The sequence below is a fragment of the Pseudophryne corroboree genome, chromosome 5 (genome assembly GCF_028390025.1).
Source record: "Pseudophryne corroboree isolate aPseCor3 chromosome 5, aPseCor3.hap2, whole genome shotgun sequence".
Lineage (NCBI taxonomy): Eukaryota > Metazoa > Chordata > Amphibia > Anura > Myobatrachidae > Pseudophryne > Pseudophryne corroboree.
This window is the reverse complement of record NC_086448.1, coordinates 166,294,817-166,315,896: the sequence shown is the minus strand read 5'-3', so window position 1 is coordinate 166,315,896 and position 21,080 is coordinate 166,294,817. Positions and strand designations below refer to the sequence as shown.

General features: G+C 50.9%; 1 protein-coding gene across 2 annotated transcripts in view; it reads left to right on the top strand.

Moving 5' to 3' along the window:
• Positions 1-5,417: 5,417 nt before the first annotated feature.
• Positions 5,418-21,080, top strand: part of XRCC2 (X-ray repair cross complementing 2) — a 66,877-nt gene continuing 51,214 nt past the window's right edge. Inside the window, exon 1 of one of the 2 annotated variants that reach the window (XM_063921869.1) lies at positions 5,418-5,829. In XM_063921869.1, coding sequence (XP_063777939.1) covers positions 5,791-5,829 — 39 coding nt within the window. In that variant the 5' untranslated portion in view covers positions 5,418-5,790. The remainder of the gene's footprint in view (positions 5,830-21,080) is intronic. The other variant, XM_063921868.1, reaches the window with a different exon arrangement.

Here is a 21,080-nt window from a genome sequence, read left to right as displayed (position 1 = left end):
GTCCCGCAATTCTTCTGGCCACCGACAGCATCTCTTGCACGCCCCTCTCGTTTTTTAAATAATTCTGCACCACCAAATTCAAGGTATGTGCAAAACATGGGACGTGCTGGAATTTGCCCAGATTTAATGCACACACAATATTGCTGGCGTTGTCCGATGCCACAAATCCACAGGAGAGTCCAATTGGGGTAAGCCATTCTGCGATGATCTTCCTCAGTTGCCGTAAGAGGTTTTTAGCTGTGTGCGTATTCTGGAAAGCGGTGATACAAAGCGTAGCCTGCCTAGGAAAGAGTTGGCGTTTGCGAGATGCTGCTACTGGTGCCGCCGCTGCTGTTCTTGCGGCGGGAGTCCATGCATCTACCCAGTGGGCTGTCACAGTCATATAGTCCTGAGCCTGCCCTGCTCCACTTGTCCACATGTCCGTGGTTAAGTGGACATTGGGTACAACTGCATTTTTTAGGACACTGGTGAGTCTTTTTCTGAGGTCTGTGTACATTTTCGGTATCGCCTGCCTAGAGAAATGGAACCTAGATGGTATTTGGTACCGGGGACACAGTACCTCCAACAAGTCTCTAGTTGCCTCTGCAGTAATGATGGATACCGGAACCACGTTTCTCACCGCCCAGGATGCCAAGGCCTCAGTTATCCGCTTTGCAGCAGGATGACTGCTGTGATATTTCATCTTCCTCGCAAAGGACTGTTGGACAGTCAATTGCTTGGTGGAAGAAGTAAAAGTGGTCTTACGAGTACGACTTCCCCTCTGGGATGACCATCGACTCCCAGCAGCAACAACAGCAGCGTGGGGTGGTTTGCGTGAGCTTGGTTACAAGAGGAAGGGATTTACTGGTCAGTGGACTGCTTCCGCTGTCGCCCAAAGTTTTTGAACTTGTCACTGACTTATGATGAATGCGCTGCAGGTGACGTATAAGGGAGGATGTTCCGAGGTGGTTAACGTCCTTACCCCTACTTATTACAGCTTGACAAAGGCAACACACGGCTTGACAAATGTTGTCCGCATTTCTGTTGAAATACTTCCACACCGAAGAGCTGATTTTTTTTGGTATTTTCACCAGGCATGTCAATGGCCCTATTCCTCCCACAGACAACAGGTGTCTCCCCGGGTGCCTGACTTAAACAAACCACCTCACCATCAGAATCCTCCTGGTCAATTTCCTCCCCAGCGCCAGCAACACCCATATCCTCCTCATCCTGGTGTACTTCAACACTGACATCTTCAATCTGACTATCAGGAACTGGACTGCGGGTGCTCCTTCCAGCACTTGCAGGGGGCGTGCAAATGGTGGAAGGCGCATGCTCTTCACGTCCAGTGTTGGGAAGGTCAGGCATCGCAAACGACACAATTGGACTCTCCTTGTGGATTTGTGATTTCGAAGAACGCACAGTTCTTTGCTGTGCTTTTGCCAGCTTGAGTCTTTTCATTTTTCTAGCGAGAGGCTGAGTGCTTCCATCCTCATGTGAAGCTGAACCACTAGCCATGAACATAGGCCAGGGCCTCAGCCGTTCCTTGCCACTCCGTGTGGTAAATGGCATGTTGGCAAGTTTACGCTTCTCCTCTGACAATTTTATTTTAGATTTTTGAGTCCTTTTTTTACTGATATTTGGTGTTTTGGATTTCACATGCTCTGTACTATGACATTGGGCATCGGCCTTGGCAGACGACGTTGCTGGCATTTCATCGTTTCGGCCATGACTAGTGGCAGCAGCTTCAGCACGAGAAGGAAGTCGATCTTGATCTTTCCCTATTTTTGCAACCTCAACATTTTTGTTCTCCATATTTTAATAGGCACAACTAAAAGGCACCTCAGGTAAACAATGGAGATGGATGGATACTAGTATACTTATGGATGGACGAGCGACTGCCGACACAGAGGTAGCTACAGCCGTGGACTACCGTACTGCGTCTGCTGCTAATATAGACTGGATGATAATGATATAAAAAATATATATATATCACTACTGCAGCCGGACAGGTATATATTATATAATGACGGACCTGCTGGACACTGTCAGCACTGCAGACTCCTAAAGTAAGCTACTAGTATCAAGAAGATAGAAAAAAAAAAAAAACACCACAGGTAGGTGGTATACAATTATGGATGGACGAGCGACTGCCGACACAGAGGTAGCTACAGCCGTGGACTACCGTACTGCGTCTGCTGCTAATATAGACTGGATGATAATGATATAAAATATATATATATATATATCACTACTGCAGCCGGACAGGTATATATTATATAATGACGGACCTGCTGGACACTGTCAGCTCAGCACTGCAGACTCCTAAAGTAAGCTACTAGTATCAAGAAGATAGAAAGAAAAAAAACACCACGGGTAGGTGATATACAATTATGGATGGACGAGCGACTGCCGACACAGAGGTAGCTACAGCCGTGGACTACCGTACTGCGTCTGCTGCTAATATAGACTGGATGATAATGAGATATAAAATATATATATATCACTACTGCAGCCGGACAGGTATATATTATATAATGACGGACCTGCTGGACACTGTCAGCTCAGCACTGCAGACTCCTAAAGTAAGCTACTAGTATCAAGAAGATAGCAAGAAAAAAAAACACCACAGGTAGGTGGTATACAATTATGGATGGACGAGCGACTGCCGACACAGAGGTAGCTACAGCCGTGGACTACCGTACTGCGTCTGCTGCTAATATAGACTGGATGATAATGATATAAAAAATATATATATATCACTACTGCAGCCGGACAGGTATATATTATATAATGACGGACCTGCTGGACACTGTCAGCTCAGCACTGCAGACTCCTAAAGTAAGCTACTAGTATCAAGAAGATAGAAAAAAAAAAAAACACCACGGGTAGGTGGTATACAATTATGGATGGACGAGCGACTGCCGACACAGAGGTAGCTACAGCCGTGGACTACCGTACTGCGTCTGCTGCTAATATAGACTGGATGATAATGAGATATAAAATATATATATATCACTACTGCAGCCGGACAGGTATATATTATATAATGACGGACCTGCTGGACACTGTCAGCTCAGCACTGCAGACTCCTAAAGTAAGCTACTAGTATCAAGAAGATAGAAAAAAAAAAAAACACCACGGGTAGGTGGTATACAATTATGGATGGACGAGCGACTGCCGACACAGAGGTAGCTACAGCCGTGGACTACCGTACTGCGTCTGCTGCTAATATAGACTGGATGATAATGATATAAAAAATATATATATATCACTACTGCAGCCGGACAGGTATATATTATATAATGACGGACCTGCTGGACACTGTCAGCTCAGCACTGCAGACTCCTAAAGTAAGCTACTAGTATCAAGAAGATAGAAAAAAAAAAACACCACGGGTAGGTGGTATACAATTATGGATGGACGAGCGACTGCCGACACAGAGGTAGCTACAGCCGTGGACTACCGTACTGCATCTGCTGCAGTGCTAATATAGACTGGATGATAATGATATAAAAAATATATATATATCACTACTGCAGCCGGACAGGTATATATTATATAATGACGGACCTGCTGGACACTGTCAGCAGAATGCGTTTATAGAATAAAAACACCACACGACGAGTGTTTAACTTTTTCAGGCAGACAATCACAATATACTGGTTGTCAGTGGTCACTGGTCAGTCACACTGGCAGTGGCACTCTGGCAGCAAAAGTGTGCACTGTTAAAATATGTACTCCTGCTATAACTGCTCCCCAGTCTCCCCCACAATTAAGCTGTGTGAGCAGTGAGCACTCAGCACAGTCAGATATACAGTATTACATAGATGATGCAGCACACTGAGGCTGAGCACAGATATGGTATGTGACTGTGTCACACTGTGTATCGTTTTTTTTCAGGCAGAGAACGGATTAATTAAACTGGTGGTCACTGGTCACACTATCAGCAAGTAGTACTCCTAATATGCTCCCCAAAATTATTAAATCAAGTGTCTCTACTACTCTCTAGTCTACTCTAAACGGAGAGGACGCCAGCCACGTCCTCTCCCTATCAATCTCAATGCACGTGTGAAAATGGCGGCGACGCGCGGCTCCTTATATAGAATCCGAGTCTCGCGATAGAATCCGAGCCTCGCGAGAATCCGACAGCGGGATGATGACGTTCGGGCGCGCTCGGGTTAACCGAGCAAGGCGGGAAGATCCGAGTCTGCCTCGGACCCGTGTAAAAAGCGTGAAGTTCGGGGGGGTTCGGTTTCCGAGAAACCGAACCCGCTCATCACTAGTAAAAACCCTGGTTTTTGCTGTAGGTCTGAAATGAATATTAGGAGCATAAGTAGCACCAATAAAGAATCAGTGTTAGCAATAGAACTGGTGCAAGCAATACCCAAAACCAGTATTACTAAAACCCATTGATAATAGACTGGGTAATGGTTTAAATGCAGAAAATAAATAATGTGATTTTTTTTTAAAGCAGCAATAATTTAGCAGATTAATTAAGGAAATTAAAATATTTCATGAATCCCCCCCACCCACCCCCCGGAAAAGAAGCCAAGTCTCCCGTACCCAGCCCACCCTACCCTCCCGGTCCCTGGGGGTCAGTCTGACCTGAACGCTCGCTGCAGTTCTTCGCAGCGCAGCGATCAGGTCAGAACTGCGCATGTGTCGACGCCGCAGTGCACCGGCGCATGTCTGACAGCTGTCGTTGCCTAGGGATTGCCTCTGCCTGATTGACAGGCAAAGGCGGTCGCTTGGCGGGAGGGGGCGGCACGCCGTTTTGTGGGTGCGGTCCAACCAACGCAGGCGCGGCCGGACCGTGCGAGCGGGCTGCGGTGAGTAGCTCCCGGCCAGCATGCAAAAGCTGCGCTGGCCGGGAGCTACTCCTGAAGTATAAAAGCAGCTTTTGTAATTCAGCAATGGGGCAGGGACTGACATGCGGGGTGGGCTAGCCCTGTGCTGGGAGTCCCCCCGCATGTCTGTGTTCCTGATCGTAGCAGCACAGCTACGATCAAGTTGGAATCACCCCCCCCCCCCCTATCCATTCCACCCGCTTACTGTACAAAACTAGACGGTGTCATGTTGCAACCCTCATGTAGCGTTGCTAGTATGAGGCGGTGACAGCGCTGTGTGTATGTCTCTGGCAGCGCCGCGCTGCAGCAGCCCCAGTGACCACACCCCCAGCTCTGCCGAGATCAACGCCCCGCCCCTTCTGTCAGAAGCCCCGACCGTGAAGAATGCGCTGCTGTCAAACCAAACGTCACCTGTCACTGCACAGGCCCGTCACTATGCCACACCCACCGCGCCCCGCCCCCTGTACGCCGTAGGCCGAGTGGAATCCCCGCCCCTTCCATCGTCCCACACGATGATGGCAAACAATCATGCTAGGCGCGTGACAAACACAGTACCTCCCCCCACCACCACCTTTGTGTCATGTGACGGACACCGCCTCACAGCGTGATCACCTGTTACCTGTATCAGGGGTCCTAAGGAGCCGCACAGGTCATGTTTTCCAGATCACCTGTGGATCTCTGAATTGTGACAGTTGGTGATACACCTGTGCCCAGCAGCGTGACCTGGAAAAGGTGACCTGTGGGGTCCTGAGGACCGACTGTGAGAAACACTGATCTCTCAGACTCCGCCTCTTGGGGACCTAAACCCCGCCCACACCAGCTGCCAATGTACTACAATCCGGCAAGTGCGGTTAACAGGGAGTCGGGGGAATATGGAGCGTAGTCTCGCGAGACCCGGGAGTGTCGCTGCACGCTGCTGTTCATGCTGTATCTCTCGGGCCGGTTCTCCGCCTAGATTACCATGAGCGATGGCTTGCGGAAGTCGGAGTCCGGCACCCAGGTAACAGGCGCCGTAACGCGGGCACACTCCCAGCGATCTAGTTCTCACGCTGTCTACATTCAGTTCTGTTGATCAAAGAATATGCACCACTGCGGCCAGAGGGGGCACTGCGGAGCTCAGTCCTGTGGTGCTCAGTTAATGCGGTGGGGCTGGGGGAGCTGTGAGCATCAGTGCAGTGAGGGAGCTGTATGGGGGAGCTGTGAGCCTCAGTCAATGCTGTGGAGTGCAGTGTGGGAGCTGTGAGGCTCAGTCAGTGCTGTGGGGTGCAGTCTGTGCAGCGGGGGAGCTGTGGGCCGCAGTCACTGCAACGGGAAGAGCTGTGAGGCTTATAGGCCCTACACACGATCTCGTCCATATTTGCCTGCACTTCAATGGAGCCGCATGATGGGGGGAATGAAGAAACTTCACTCCCCCGGTCACTGCCCCCCGCCGCCGGGTCGTCCGTCGGACGTATCCGCTGTCAGGCAGCTCGGCGGCGGATCGGCATGTCTGTAGGGCCCTTTAGTCAGTTCTGTGGGGTTCAATCAGGGCAGTAGGGGAGCTGTGGGTGCAGTCAGTGCAGTGAGGGAGCTGTGAAGCTCAGTCAGTGCTGTTGGATGCAGCGGGGAAGCCGTGGGGCGCAGTCAGTGCAGCGGGGGAGCTGTGAGGCTCAGTCAGTGCTATGGAGTGCAGTCAGTGCAGCGGGGAGAGCTGTGAGGCTCAGTCAGTGCTGTGAGGCTCAGGGCAGTGGGGGAGCTGTGAGGCTCAGTCAGTGCTGTGGGGTGCAGTCAGTGCAGTGGGGGAGCTGTGGGCGCAGTCATTGCAGTGAGGGAGCTGTGAAGCTCAGTGGGGCGCAGTCAGTGCAGCGGGGGGAGCTGTGGGGCGCAGTCAGTGCAGCGGGGGGAGCTGTGGGGCGCAGTCAGTGCAGCGGGGGAGCCGTGGGGCGCAGTCAGTGCAGCGGGGGAGCCGTGGGGTGCAGCGGGGGAGCCGTGGGGTGCAGTCAGTGCAGCGGGGGAGCCGCGGAGTGCAGTCAGTGCAGCAGGGGAGCTGTGAGGCTCAGTCACTGCAGCAAGTGAGCTGAGGAGCGTTTAGTCAGTGTTGTGGGGCACAGTGGGTGGAAATTAGTTGTTTTTGGGGCCTGCAACCAGTAGATTTCACCCAACGGAGCTATTCAATTGTTTCTTTGTTCAGGCATGATCTGCTGCCAATGATTGCATTTCAGCTTGCTCCCCACTAAGGTGGCAAGCTGAAATGAGCGAAACGTGACCCGTTTGGGTGCAGTGTGTGTTTTCGGGAAAATAGCTGCAAGTGTTGGGTGACAAATGGGTCCCCTAGTATCTTGGCTCTTCCAGAAGTGGCATTGCTCTTACTACTGTATAACCACTGCTAGGACAGTGTTACTACCAGGGGTATATCTAGGGGCCTGAGCGCCCCTGGCAAAGTAAGGGACCGGCGCCCATCCCCCTTGGGACACAGAGTTGGAGTCACAGGAGTGGGTGAGGGCAGGGACACTGAGGGGGAGTTATAGGGAGGGTGATGGCGGGAACAGTGAGGGGGAGTTACACGGAGGGAGAGGGCAGGAACCTGAGGGGGAGTTACAGGAGAGGGTGTATGCAGGGACACTGAGGGGGAGTTATACGGATAGTGAGGGCGGGGCCACTGAGGGGGATTTGATGCCGAAGAGGAATTATAGGGAGGGTGAGGGCAGGGACACTGAGGGGGGTTACAGGAAGGCTTATGGCAGGGACACTGAGGGGGAATTATAGGGAGGGTGAGGGCAGGAAAAAAGGGGAAGTTATAGGGAGGCTGAAGGCAAGGACACTGAGGGGGTGTTACAGTGAGTGTGAGGGCAGGTACACTGAGGGGGGAGTCACAGGGACACTGAGGGGGAGTTACAGGGAGGGTGAGGACAGGTACACTGAGGGGGAGTTACAAGGAGGGTGAGGGCAGGGACACTGAGGGGGGAGTCACAGGGACACTTAGGGGGGAGTTACAGGGGGGGGGGTGAGGGCAGGAACACTGAGGGGGAGTTACAGGGAGGGGGAGGGCAGAGCCACTGAGGGGGATTTGACACCAAGGGGGAATTATAGGGAAGGTGAGGGCAGGGACACTGAGGAGGGTTACTTGGGGGTTGAGGGCAGGGACACTGAGGGGTGAGTTACAGGGTCACTGAGGGGGAGTTACAGGGAGGGTGTGGGCAGGGATACTGAGCGGGAGTTACAGGGAGGGTGAAGCAGGGATACTGAGTGGGAGTTACAGGGAGGGTGAGGGCAGGGACACTGAGGATACATACACAAAACCACTAAACTTACTAAAGCAGACTAAACACACTTAGCTGATCAGGGCCTCTTCCAAGATGATGCTGCTGTCACCCCTTAGGCTCCTCTTCTCTCCAGACTCCAAGATTTCAGCCACTGAGTGCCAAGTCACTATGGAAATCTCCCAGTAGTCACCTCACCACTGGTCACGTTAGGGATGAGATAAGGGGAAGGTCACTGGGTGCAGCTGTAAAGTCTCTGCTCTGGCCCATTTCTGCCAAGGAGGAGGTGGAGGAGCTTGCCTTGTTGGACATCTGATCCTCTATGCCTGCCGTGGTTGAAAGTAAGTCCCCTGAGGTACATTACAGAGAGTGTGCTGTGGTATACACCACAGTACAGGCTTTCAGACATAGCTGTTCCACTGCATGTCATACTAAATTGACAGGCAGTAGTGGAGCAGGTGCAGCATCAGTCAGCCTGTACTGTGTGTAAATGCTACTAAGACCTTTGACAGTTTTTGCCGTGGGTGCCCCCTCATCTGTGAGTGCCCCTCTGGCGGGTGCCCTGCCCCCACCCGCAGGTGCTCCCTCATCTGCGAGTGCTCCTCCAGCGGGTGCCCCTACCCGTGGGTGCGTGTCCTGCCCCCTACTCGCGGGTGCTCCACCTGCGCAGGGGCAAACGTAGGATTTTTAGGGGGGGTTTCCAGATATGAGAGAAGAGAGAGAGAGTGCACATATATGGAAAACTCCAACCCAATTTAAGTGTGTGTGTGTGTGAGAGAGATATTCTGTACACACAAAGGCAAGGAGACATGTGGAGGGAGGGAGAGACATAGAGACAGAAATGGGGAGAGAGGGGAACATGAGGAGGGAGAGAGAGACAGAGAGAGCGGCAGAGAAGCAGACAGACATGTGGAGAAAGACAGGGACAGAGGGCGGGATGTACTAAAGCAAAAATGCGGTAAAACCCCCGAAAACGGGGGTTTTACTGCATTTTCAAATTTACTAAGACCCTACAGCCGTATTTTCGCCGTCCAGGGTATCGCCATCTTTGGATGGCGATATCCTATAGAAGCCTATGGGCTTCTTATCGACGACCGCCGCCCCCGCCGCAGACGTCGACCCCCCTCTCCCCGGCTTACCTTCCTCCAGGCTGCCCTGGACCCGGAAGTAATCTCCTTCTCCCCCTAACAACGCAGCCGGAGGAGGCACCCCGGGGGCAGCCTGCTTCCCGGCGTCTAGCCAGTGTAAAGATCCCGGGGAGATGACGGAGACCCCCTGCAGACCACCTAACAGGTATCGCGGGGGGGGGCCTCCGTCACCGCATCGCGATATTGATCGCATATGTTAGTACATATGCGATCAACGGCGAGGCGCGGCGACGTAACTTAATACATCCCGCCCAGAGAGAGAGAGACAGTTATGGAGAGAGAGTGTGACATGGGTATGGAGAGACAGAGATGTGGAGAGAGAAAGAGACAGACGTGGAGAGAATTAAATGTGGAGGGAAAGACACACACAGAGAGAGACAGACATGGGGAAGGACAGATACAGGAAGAGAGAGTGAGACCGACATGGGGAGGGAGGAGGAGACATGGTGAGAGAGAGTGAGAGACTGACAGAAACAGGAAGAGAGATGGAGAGACACGGGAGAGAGAGACAGACAGGGTGAGAGATAGATACAGGGAGAGAGTTGGAGAGAGAGAGACACGGAGAGAGAGACAGAGAGGGTGAGAGAGAGAGACAGGGAGAGAGAGGGTGAGAGAGAGACAGGGAGAGAGATGGAGAGAGAGACAGAGGGCGGGATGTACTAAAGGGAAAATGCATTTTCTCTGACGTCCTAGTGGATGCTGGTAACTCCGTAAGGACCATGGGGATTAGCGGCTCCGCAGGAGACTGGGCACAAAAGTAAAAGCTTTAGGACTACCTGGTGTGCACTGGCTCCTCCCCCTATGACCCTCCTCCAAGCCTCAGTTAGATTTTTGTGCCCGGCCGAGAAGGGTGCACACTAGGGGCTCTCCTGAGCTTCTTAGTGAAAGTTTTAGTTTTAGGTTTTTTATTTTCGGTGAGACCTGCTGGCAACAGGCTCACTGCATCGAGGGACTAAGGGGAGAAGAAGCGAACTCACCTGAAGTGCAGAGTGGATTGGGCTTCTTAGGCTACTGGACACCATTAGCTCCAGAGGGACCGAACACAGGCCCAGCCTCGGAGCTCGGTCCCAGAGCCGCGCCGCCGGCCCCCTTACAGAGCCAGAAGCAAGAAGAGGTCCGGAAAAATCGGCGGCAGAAGACATCAGTCTTCAACAAGGTAGCGCACAGCACTGCAGCTGTGCGCCATTGTTACTCAGGCACACTTCACACTCCGGTCACTGAGGGTGCAGGGCGCTAGGGGGGGGTGCCCTGAGCAGCAATGTAAAACACCTTGGCTGGCATAAATACACCACATGTAACCCCCAGGGCTATATGGATGTATTTTAACCCCTGCCAGAACTTACAAAAAAGCGGGAGAAAAGGCCGCCGAGAAGGGGGCGGAGCCTATCTCCTCAGCACACAGGCGCCATTTTCCATCACAGCTCCGCTGGAAGGACGTCTCCCTGACTCTCCCCTGCAGTCCTGCACTACAGAAAAGGGTAAAAAAGAGAGGGGGGGCACTAATTTGGCGCAGTTTTGATACTAACAGCAGCTATAAAGGAAAAGCACATTTTATAGTGGTATTCCTGGTTATATATAGCGCTCTGGTGTGTGCTGGCATACTCTCCCTCTGTCTCCCCAAAGGGCTAGTGGGGTCCTGTCCTCTATAAGAGCATTCCCTGTGTGTGTGCGGTGTGTCGGTACGATTGTGTCGACATGTTTGAGGAGGAAAATGAGATGGAGGCGGAGCAATTGCCTATTATACAGTTGTAACCCCCTGGGGAGTCGACACCTGAGCGGATGAGCTTATGGAAGGAATTGCGTGACAGTGTCAGCTCGTTACGACAGACAGTTGACGACATGAGACAGCCGGCTACTCAGCTTGCGCCTGTCCAAGGGTCTCAAACGCCATCAGGGGCTTTAAAACGCCCGTTACCTCAAATGGCAGACACAGACACGGATACTGACTCCAGTGTCGACGATGATGAGACAAACGTGACTTCCACTAGGGCCACACGTTACATGATTGAAGCAATTAAAAATGTATTGCATATCTCTGATAATACAAGTACCACTAAAAAGGGTATTATGTTTGGTGAGAAAAAACTGCCTGTAGTTTTTCCTGTATCCGAGGAATTAAATGAAGTGTGTGATGAGGCGTGGGTTTCCCCCGATAAAAAACTGATAATTCCTAAAAGGTTATTGGCATTGTACCCTTTCCCGCCAGAGGATAGGGCACGTTGGGAAACACCCCCTAGGGTGGATAAAGCGCTCACACGTTTGTCAAAACAGGTAGCACTACCTTCTCCTGATACGGCCGCCCTAAAGGAACCTGCCGATAGAAAGCTGGAGAATATCCTAAAATGTATATACTCTCACACGGGTGTTATACTGCGACCAGCAATCGCCTCAGCCTGGATGTGCAGTGCGGGCCTGGCGTGGTCGGATTCCCTGACTGAAAATATTGATACCCTAGATAGGGACAGTATATTACTGACTATAGAGCATTTGAAGGATGCATTTCTATATATGCGTGATGCACAGAGGGATATTTGCCGACTGGCATCAAGAGTTAGCGCGCTGTCCATTTCTGCTAGAAGAGGTTTATGGACGCGGCAGTGGTCAGGTGATGCGGATTCTAAAAGGCACATGGAAGTATTGCCTTATAAGGGGGAGGAGTTATTTGGGGTAGGTCTATCTGACCTGGTAGCCACGGCAACTGCTGGAAAATCCACATTTTTACCCCAGGTAGCTTCTCAACCTAAGAAGACGCCGTATTATCAGGCGCAGTCCTTTCGGCCCCATAAGGGCAAGCGGGCAAAAGGCGCCTCATTTATGCCCCGTGGCAGAGGGAGAGGAAAAAGGCTGCAACAAACAGCCAGTTCCCAGGAACAAAAGCCCTCTCCCGCCTCCGCAAAGTCCTCAGCATGACGCTGGGGCTTTACAAGCAGACACGGTGGGGGCCCGTCTCAAGAAGTTCAGTGCGCAGTGGGCCCACTCGCAAGTGGACCCCTGGATCCTTCAAGTGGTATCTCAGGGGTACAAATTGGAATTCGAGACGTCTCCCCCTCGCCGTTTTCTAAAGTCTGCTTTACCGATGTCTCCCTCAGACAGGGAGGCAGTATTGGATGCCATTCACAAGCTGTATTCCCAGCAGGTGATAATCAAGGTACCCCTCCTACAACAGGAAAAGGGGTACTATTCCACACTATTTGTGGTACCGAAGCCGGACGGCTCGGTGAGACCAATTTTAAACCTAAAATCCTTGAACACTTACATACAAAGGTTCAAATTCAAGATACAGAACTGTCACTATCAGTTTCAGACGCTGCCGTTTGGATTGTCCACGGCACCCCGGGTCTTTACCAAGGTAATGGCCGAAATGATGATACTCCTTCGAAGGAAGGGAGTTTTAGTTATCCCTTACTTGGACGATCTCCTGATAAGGGCAAGATCCAGGGAACAGTTGGAAGTCGGGGTAGCACTATCTCAGATAGTGCTGCGCCAGCACGGTTGGATTCTCAATATTCCAAAATCTCAGCTGATCCCGACTACCCGACTCCTATTCCTAGGGATGATCCTGGACACAGTCCAGAAAAAGGTGTTTCTCCCGGAGGAGAAAGCCGGGGAGTTATCCGAACTAGTCAGAAATCTCCTAAAACCAGGCCAAGTCTCAGTGCATCAATGCACAAGGGTCCTGGGAAAGATGGTGGCTTCTTATGAAGCAATCCCATTCGGCAGATTCCACGCAAGAACCTTCCAGTGGGATCTGCTAGACAAATGGTCCGGGTCGCATCTTCAGATGCATCAGCGGATAATCTTGTCACCAAGGACAAGGGTGTCTCTCCTGTGGTGGTTGCAGAGTGCTCATCTTCTAGTTGGTGTGACTGGTATGAGTCTTACCCGGGATTCAAAATCCTTCCTTATTGTGTACGCTCGTCCGGGCACAGTATCCTAACTGAGGCTTGGAGGAGGGTCATAGGGGGAGGAGCCAGTGCACACCAGGTAGTCCTAAAGCTTTTACTTTTGTGCCCAGTCTCCTGCGGAGCCGCTAATCCCCATGGTCCTTACGGAGTTCCCAGCATCCACTACGGACTATGAGAAATAGAATTATCGGTAAGTAAATTCTTATTTTCATATGTACTAAGACCCCACCGCCGGGTTTACGCCGCCGGGGATATCGCCATCTTTGGATGGCAATGCTCTATAGAAGCCTATAGGCTTCTTACCGCCGCCGCATCCCGCCGCCGACCTGCGCCGCTCACGACTACCTCCCCCCGGCCCCCCTCCTCCTCTCCCGCAGCACAGTCTTGTCTCCTTCTGGCTGCAGGGGGAGAAGGAGGATCACGGGGACTCCCTGCACGTCACCTCCCGGGGCTGGGAGGTGACGGAAGCCTGCTCAAACCCTCTCCTGCGGACCATCACTGATCACAGGACACCCCTGGCATCGCTTTGAGATACTAATCGCATATGTTAGTACATATGCGATTAGCATCATTGTGATGACCGGCGATGATCCACGATCATTGATAGTACATCCCGCCCAGAGTGAGAGATAGACACAGGGAGAGTGATGGAGAGAGAGACACAGGGAGAGAGATGGAAAGGGAGAAACGGAGAGAAAGACAGACAGGGTGAGAGAGAGACACAGGGAGAGAGAGAGAGAGAGGCAGGCATTGTGAGAGATGGAGAGAGACAGACAGGGTGAGAGATAGAGACAGGGAGAGAGAGAGAGACAGACAGACAGGGTGAGAGATAGAGGCAGGGAGAGAGATGGAGAGAGAGACACATGGGGTGGGAATACTGTCAGCACTCACCCGATCAGCCAGCTCCCCTTCAGCACGCGAGCCACGAAGTTGCTGCAGAGTCACTTCCTATTCCTCACCCGCCCAGTTCTGTCTCTGTCTAAAAGGCCCATGGGAACTGCCTGAGAGGAGCTGGCCGGGTGAGGTAGTGACTCTGCAGCTCCCCCTATGTTTAGTCAGCCCAGCCTCCATGTAAGTCTAAAGAGGCTGTGCTCTACACACACACACAGACAGCCTGTCTTGCTGGCCGCCCGGACTGAAGCTGAAGCTTCAACATCTGTCATGATGTCATGATGAAAATAATAGATCAAGGGGGAGCTGTAGATCTAGCATATCTAGACTTTAGTAAGGCATTTGACACTGTCCCACATCGCAGACTGATAAATAAACTTGAAAGTGTGGGGGTTCATTATAATATAGTTAAATGGATAAGAACCTGGTTGCAGGATAGGAAACAGACAGTTGTAGTAAATGGAGTGCAATCTATGGAGGGAAATGTTACCAGTGGAGTACCCCAGGGATCTGTACTCGGACCAATTCTCTTTAATATCTTTGTTGGTGACATTGCAAATGGTATTGAAGGGAAAGTATGCCTTTTTGCAGATGATACAAAGATATGCAACAGGGTAGACACACCAGGAGGGGTAAAACAAATGATTGATCACCTAGCTAGACTTGAAAAATGGTCAAGAACATGGCAACTACAGTTTAATGCTAAAAAATGCAAAATCATGCACTTGGGTCTCAAAAACCCAAAGGCTAAATATAGTATCAAGGGTACTATAATGGAAACTACTGAGGAGGAAAGGGATTTAGGAGTCACTATTTCAAGTGACTTAAAGGCAGGAAAGCAATGCAACAAAGCAATGAGAAAGGCAAGTCAGATGCTTGGTTGCATAGGAATAGGAATCAGTAGCAGGAAAAGAGAAGTAATAATGCCACTGTATAGGTCATTGGTGCGGCCTCATCTGGAATACTGTGTTCAGTTCTGGAGATATCTTCAGAAGGATATAAATACATTAGAGAGTGTATAAAAAAAAGGGCAACTAAAATGGTGCATGGCCTACATCACAAAACTTACCCGGAAAGGCTAAAAGATCTTAACATGTATAGTATGGAGGAGAGTAGGGAAAGGGGAGACATGATTGAAACTTTCAAATATACCAACGGTTTTAACAAAGTTCAGGAGGGAAACATTCTTCAAAGGAAGAGAAGTATTAGAACTCGAGGACATACACTGAAACTGGAGGGAGGCAGGTTCAGGGGAAATTTAAGGAAAAATTACTTCACAGAAAGGGTAGTGGATAAGTGGAATAGCCTCCCATCAGAGGTGGTAGAGGCTAAGACTGTAGAGCAATTTAAACATGCTTGGGATAGGCATATGAATATCCTTACAAAGAATGAAGGTTCAAAAAGAGTTGAGATTACCTAAAGGATAAAAAAAAAGGGGCAGACTAAATGGGCCAAGTGGTTCTTATCTGCCATCAAATTCTATGTTTCTATGTATGTCATGTGCACCGATAGATCGGAGCGCAGGGGGAGGTTTCCAGGTACTCAGACACACACCCCCCCCCCCCCCGCGCGCGTATGCTGCGGGTGTCCTGCCTCCCGCGTCCTGCCACGGGTTCCCCATCATCTGCAAGTGCCCCATCTCACCGGCAGGTGCCCCTCCCCCCTTTGGTTGGCGCTGCACTTTTCATATCATCGTATGGTCAGATAGTGCTCGCTGCTGCTCCCTCCTCTCGGCCAGCGCTGATGCTTCTAAGACAGAAAAAAAGCTTCACTGAGCTTAGATGACAGACGGCACTGGCCGCGGGTGGCACAGCCAGGCGGCGCCCCCCTCTTGGTGGGCGCCCCTGGCGAGTGCCATCCTCGCCAAACAGTAGATACGCCCCTGGTTACTACATCTAGTAAACATAAAGTGACATCGCTCACACATCGATTGTAACCACGGTAGTAATACCGTAATCACCAGCACTCGCAAACAAGAATGTACAAGTGATAAATGAAAGTCAGTAATACGTGTGTTCTTCAGTAGTCAATAATATGTGTGTACTCCGGTATCATCTTTCGACCTGTTTTGCAGTCCTCAGTTCTTATGCAGTCCTTTGTAGTCGTACTCTCGATATGATATGATTTACCTCCTATGTGGAAATAAGCAGTAAGACAACACAATGGTCAGCGGCGTTTCTAGAGAGGAGGGGACCCGTGTGCAGACTCCGTGTTGGGCCCCTTCCTCTCCTGTAGCCGCCACTGCTAGCGCACTCAGCGCTGAGACTCTGGCAAAGTGCCAGAGTCTACAGCGCATGCGCAGGACTCCGAAAAATGGCCGCCGTGCCATTTTTCCGGAGTCCTGCGCATGCGCTGTAGACTCTGGCACTGTGCCAGAGTCTCTAGCGCTAGCAGCGGCGGTGACGGCTACGGGAGAGGTGGGGGCCCACACACCGTCGCCGATGGACGCCGGAAAGGTAAGTCTAGAAGAAATGGGTGCAGTGTGGGCCCACTCTAAACCCAGGGGCCCGTGTGCACTGCACCCAATATAGATACCCCAGTGACAATGGTGTCGTTTGTTATAAGAGTGGGGGATTCTTAAAACTTCATTCATTCCCACAAGGGAGCAGAGAGCATCCATTGCTGTCTCTGGCAGCAGACATCTGAGCAGTGAGGAGTCAGAGGCCTGTTACTAGAAGTCACTAGGATGGACAAGGATGAGAGTCGCATCACTGAGAGGATATTACATTTTATCCTGGAGATCATCTACCTGCTGACTGGCGAGGAGGTCTACTGAAAAGGGAACCTTTGAAAGAAACCTTTATAAGAACCAGTCTACTTGCATATCTGAAAGTTTCAGTACGCAACCTTTCCTTCAGCTACAAAGAACTGCATAATGGTGTGTACGCACGGTGAGATATTTTCTTACGATTTTGACTATATAGTCAAAATCATAAGAAAAGTTAGTGCAGATCGCAAGGCGAAAGTCACCTTGCGATCCCGATTTGATGCCGATGCGCGGTTGGCATCGCAAGCCTAGATAGACTGTCCAGGCAAGTCAATTTTGACTATCTCGTCGAAAAGATAGTCAAAATTGACACTTAGCCAAAATCGCACATAGTCAGTATCGCAAGCACAGTCATTATGTACTTGCGATGCCGACCTAGCCCCTGTAGCATAGTGAGAATCGGGCTTAGCCCGAATATCACCGTGTGTATGCATCATTTGAGTTAAGGACCGCAAACCAGGTCGAGAGACAATACCGGAGTATACACATATTTTCTCTAACGTCCTCTGTAAGGACCATGGGGAATAGACGGGCTCCGCAGGAGATAGGGCACTTTAAGAAAGCTTTGGATTCTGGGTGTGCACTGGCTCCTCCCTCTATGTCCCTCCTCCAGACCTCAGTTTTACACTGTGCCCAGAGGATGAAGGGCGCACTGCAGGGAGCTCTCTTGAGTTCTTTGCTACAGAAAGCATTTTTGTTTGGATTTTTACCTTTTTCACAGGGAGCACTGCTGGCAACAGGCTCCCTGCATCGAGGGACTGAGGAGAGAGGGGCAGACCTACTTAACTGATAGGATCTGCTTCCTCGGCTACTGGACACCATTAGCTTCAGAGGGGGTTAACACAGGTTCGTCCTGGGCGTCCACCCCCGGAGCCACGCCGCCGTTCTCCTCACAGAGCCAGAAGAACAACAGAAGCAAGAAGACGTCTCAGGCGGCAGAAGCCTTCAGCTTCACAGAGGTAACGCACAGCACTGCAGCTGTGCGTCATTGCTCCACATCACCTCACACACTCCGGTCACTGTATGGGTGCAGGGCGCCCTGGGCAGCAATAATAACACCTCTTAGATGGCAAATAGGTATATACATGTACAGCTGGGCACTGTACATGTATATAATTGAGCCCCCGCCGGTTTACACGATTTTGAGCGGGACAGAAGCCCGCCGCCGAGGGGGCGGGGCTTCTCCCTCAGCACTCACCAGCGCCATTTCTCTCTCCACAGAACGCTGGAAGGAAGCTCCCCGGACTCTCCCCTGCTTACACACGGTGAAGGGAGTTTAAAAAGAGAGGGGGGCACATAATTTGCGGATAAAGTATAATACAGCGCTGCTGGGGAAAAGAATTCTGTGTTGGTCTCCAGGTTGTTGCGCTGGGGTGTGTGCTGGCATACTCTCTCTCTCTGTCTCTCCAAAGGGCCTTTCATGGGATACTGTCTTCAGAAAAAGTTTCCCTGGGTGTGTGCAGTGTGTCGGTACGTGTGTGTCGACATGTTTGATGAGGAAGGCTCGCTTAATGTGGAGGGGGAGTGCTTGAATGTCAGGTCGCCGTCGGCAACGCCGACTCCGGACTGGGTGGATATGCTGAATGTCTTGAATGCAAATGTAAATCTCCTGCATAAAAGATTAGACAAAGCTGAAGCTAAGGATCAGTCAGGTAGCCAGTCCGTGCCTGTCCCTGTGGTGCCAGGACCTTCAGGGTCTCAAAAGCGCCCCATATCCCAGGTCGCTGACACAGATACTGACTCTAGTGTCGACTACGAGGATGCAAAATTACAGCCGAAGGTGGCAAAAGGTATTAGGTACATGATTATTGCCATAAAAGAGGTTTCTCTATCGTCCTAGTGGATGCTGGGGTTCCTGAAAGGACCAGGGGGATAGCGGCTCCGCAGGAGACAGGGCACAAAAAGTAAAGCTTTACGATCAGGTGGTGTGTACTGGCTCCTCCCCCTATGACCCTCCTCCAAGCCTCAGTTAGATTTTTGTGCCCGGCCGAGAAGGGTGCAATCTAGGTGGCTCTCCTAAAGAGCTGCTTAGAAAAGTTTAGCTTAGGTTTTTTATTTTACAGTGAGTCCTGCTGGCAACAGGATCACTGCAACGAGGGACTTAGGGGAGAAGAAGTGAACTCACCTGCGTGCAGGATGGATTGGCTTCTTGGCTACTGGACATCAGCTCCAGAGGGACGATCACAGGTACAGCCTGGATGGTCACCGGAGCCTTGCCGCCGGCCCCCTTGCAGATGCTGAAGTAAGAAGAGGTCCAGAATCGGCGGCAGAAGACTCCTCAGTCTTCTAAAGGTAGCGCACAGCACTGCAGCTGTGCGCCATTTTCCTCTCAGCACACTTCACACGGCAGTCACTGAGGGTGCAGGGCGCTGGGAGGGGGGCGCCCTGGGAGGCAAATGAAAACCTATTTTGGCTAAAAATACCTCACATATAGCCTCCGGAGGCTATATGGAGATATTTAACCCCTGCCAGAATCCGTTAAGAGCGGGAGACGAGGCCGCCGAAAAAGGGGCGGGGCCTATCTCCTCAGCACACAGCGCCATTTTCCCTCACAGAAAGGCTGGAGGGAAGGCTCCCAGGCTCTCCCCTGCACTGCACTACAGAAACAGGGTTAAAACAGAGAGGGGGGGCACTAATTTGGCGTTAGAAATATATAATAAAGATGCTATAAGGGAAAACACTTATATAAGGTTGTCCCTATATAATTATAGCGTTTTTGGTGTGTGCTGGCAAACTCTCCCTCTGTCTCTCCAAAGGGCTAGTGGGTCCTGTCCTCTATCGGAGCATTCCCTGTGTGTGTGCTGTGTGTCGGTACGTGTGTGTCGACATGTATGAGGACGATGTTGGTGAGGAGGCGGAGCAATTGCCTGTAATGGTGATGTCACTCTCTAGGGAGTCGACACCGGAATGGATGGCTTATTTAGGGAATTACGTGATAATGTCAACACGCTGCAAGGTCGGTTGACGACATGAGACGGCCGACAAACAATTAGTACCGGTCCAGACGTCTCAAAAACACCGTCAGGGGTTTTAAAACGCCCGTTTACTTTAGTCGGTCGACACAGACACAGACAGGGACACTGAATCCAGTGTCGACGGTGAATAAACAAACGTATTCCTTATTAGGGCCACACGTTAAAGGCAATGAAGGAGGTGTTACATATTTCTGATACTACAAGTACCACAAAAGAGGGTATTATGTGGGATGTGAAAAAACTACCGTAGTTTGTCCTGAATCAGATAAATTAAATAAAGTGTGTGATGATGCGTGGGTTCCCCCCGATAGAAAATTAGGGGCGGTATACCCTTTCCCGCCAGAAGTTAGGGCGCGTTGGGAAACACCCCTTAGGGTGGCTAAGGCGCTCACACGCTTATCAAAACAAGTGGCGGTACCGTCTATAGATAGGGCCGTCCTCAAGGACCAGCTGACAGGAGGCTGGAAAATATCATAAAAAGTATATACACACATACTGGTGTTATACTGCGACCAGCGATCGCCTCAGCCTGGATGTGCAGAGCTGGGGTGGCTTGGTCGGATTCCCTGACTAAAAATATTGATACCCTTGACAGGGACAGTATTTTATTGACTATAGAGCATTTAAAGGATGCATTTCTATATATGCGAGATGCACAGAGGGATATTTGCACTCTGGCATCAAGAGTAAATGCGATGTCCATATCTGCCAGAAGATGTTATGGACACGACAGTGGTCAGGTGATGCAGATTCCAAACGGCACAAAGGTGTATTGCCGTATAAAGGAAGAGGAGTTATTTGGGGTCGGTCCATCGGACCTGGTGGCCACGGCAACTGCTGGAAAATCCACCGTTTTTACCCTAAGTCACATCTCTGCAGAAAAAGACACCGTCTTTTCAGCCTCAGTCCTTTCGTCCCTATAAGATCATATCTGCCCAGGGATAGAGGAAAGGGAAGAAGACTGCAGCAGGCAGCCCATTCCCAGGAACAGAAGCGTTCCACAGCTTCTGACAAGTTCTCAGCATGGCGCTGAGACCGTACAGGACCCCTGGATCCTACAAGTAGTATCCCAGGGGTACAGATTGGAATGTCGAGACGTTTCCCCTTCGCAGGCTCCTGAAGTCTGCTTTACCAAGGTCTCCCTCCGACAAGGAGGCAGTATGGGAAAAAATTCACAAGCTGTATTCCCAGCAGGTGATAATTAAATTACCTCTCCTACTACAAGAAAAGGGGTATTATTCCACACTATATTGTGGTACTGAAGCCAGAAGGCTAGGTGAGACTTATTCTAAAAAATTTTTGAACACTTACAAAGGTTCAAATCAA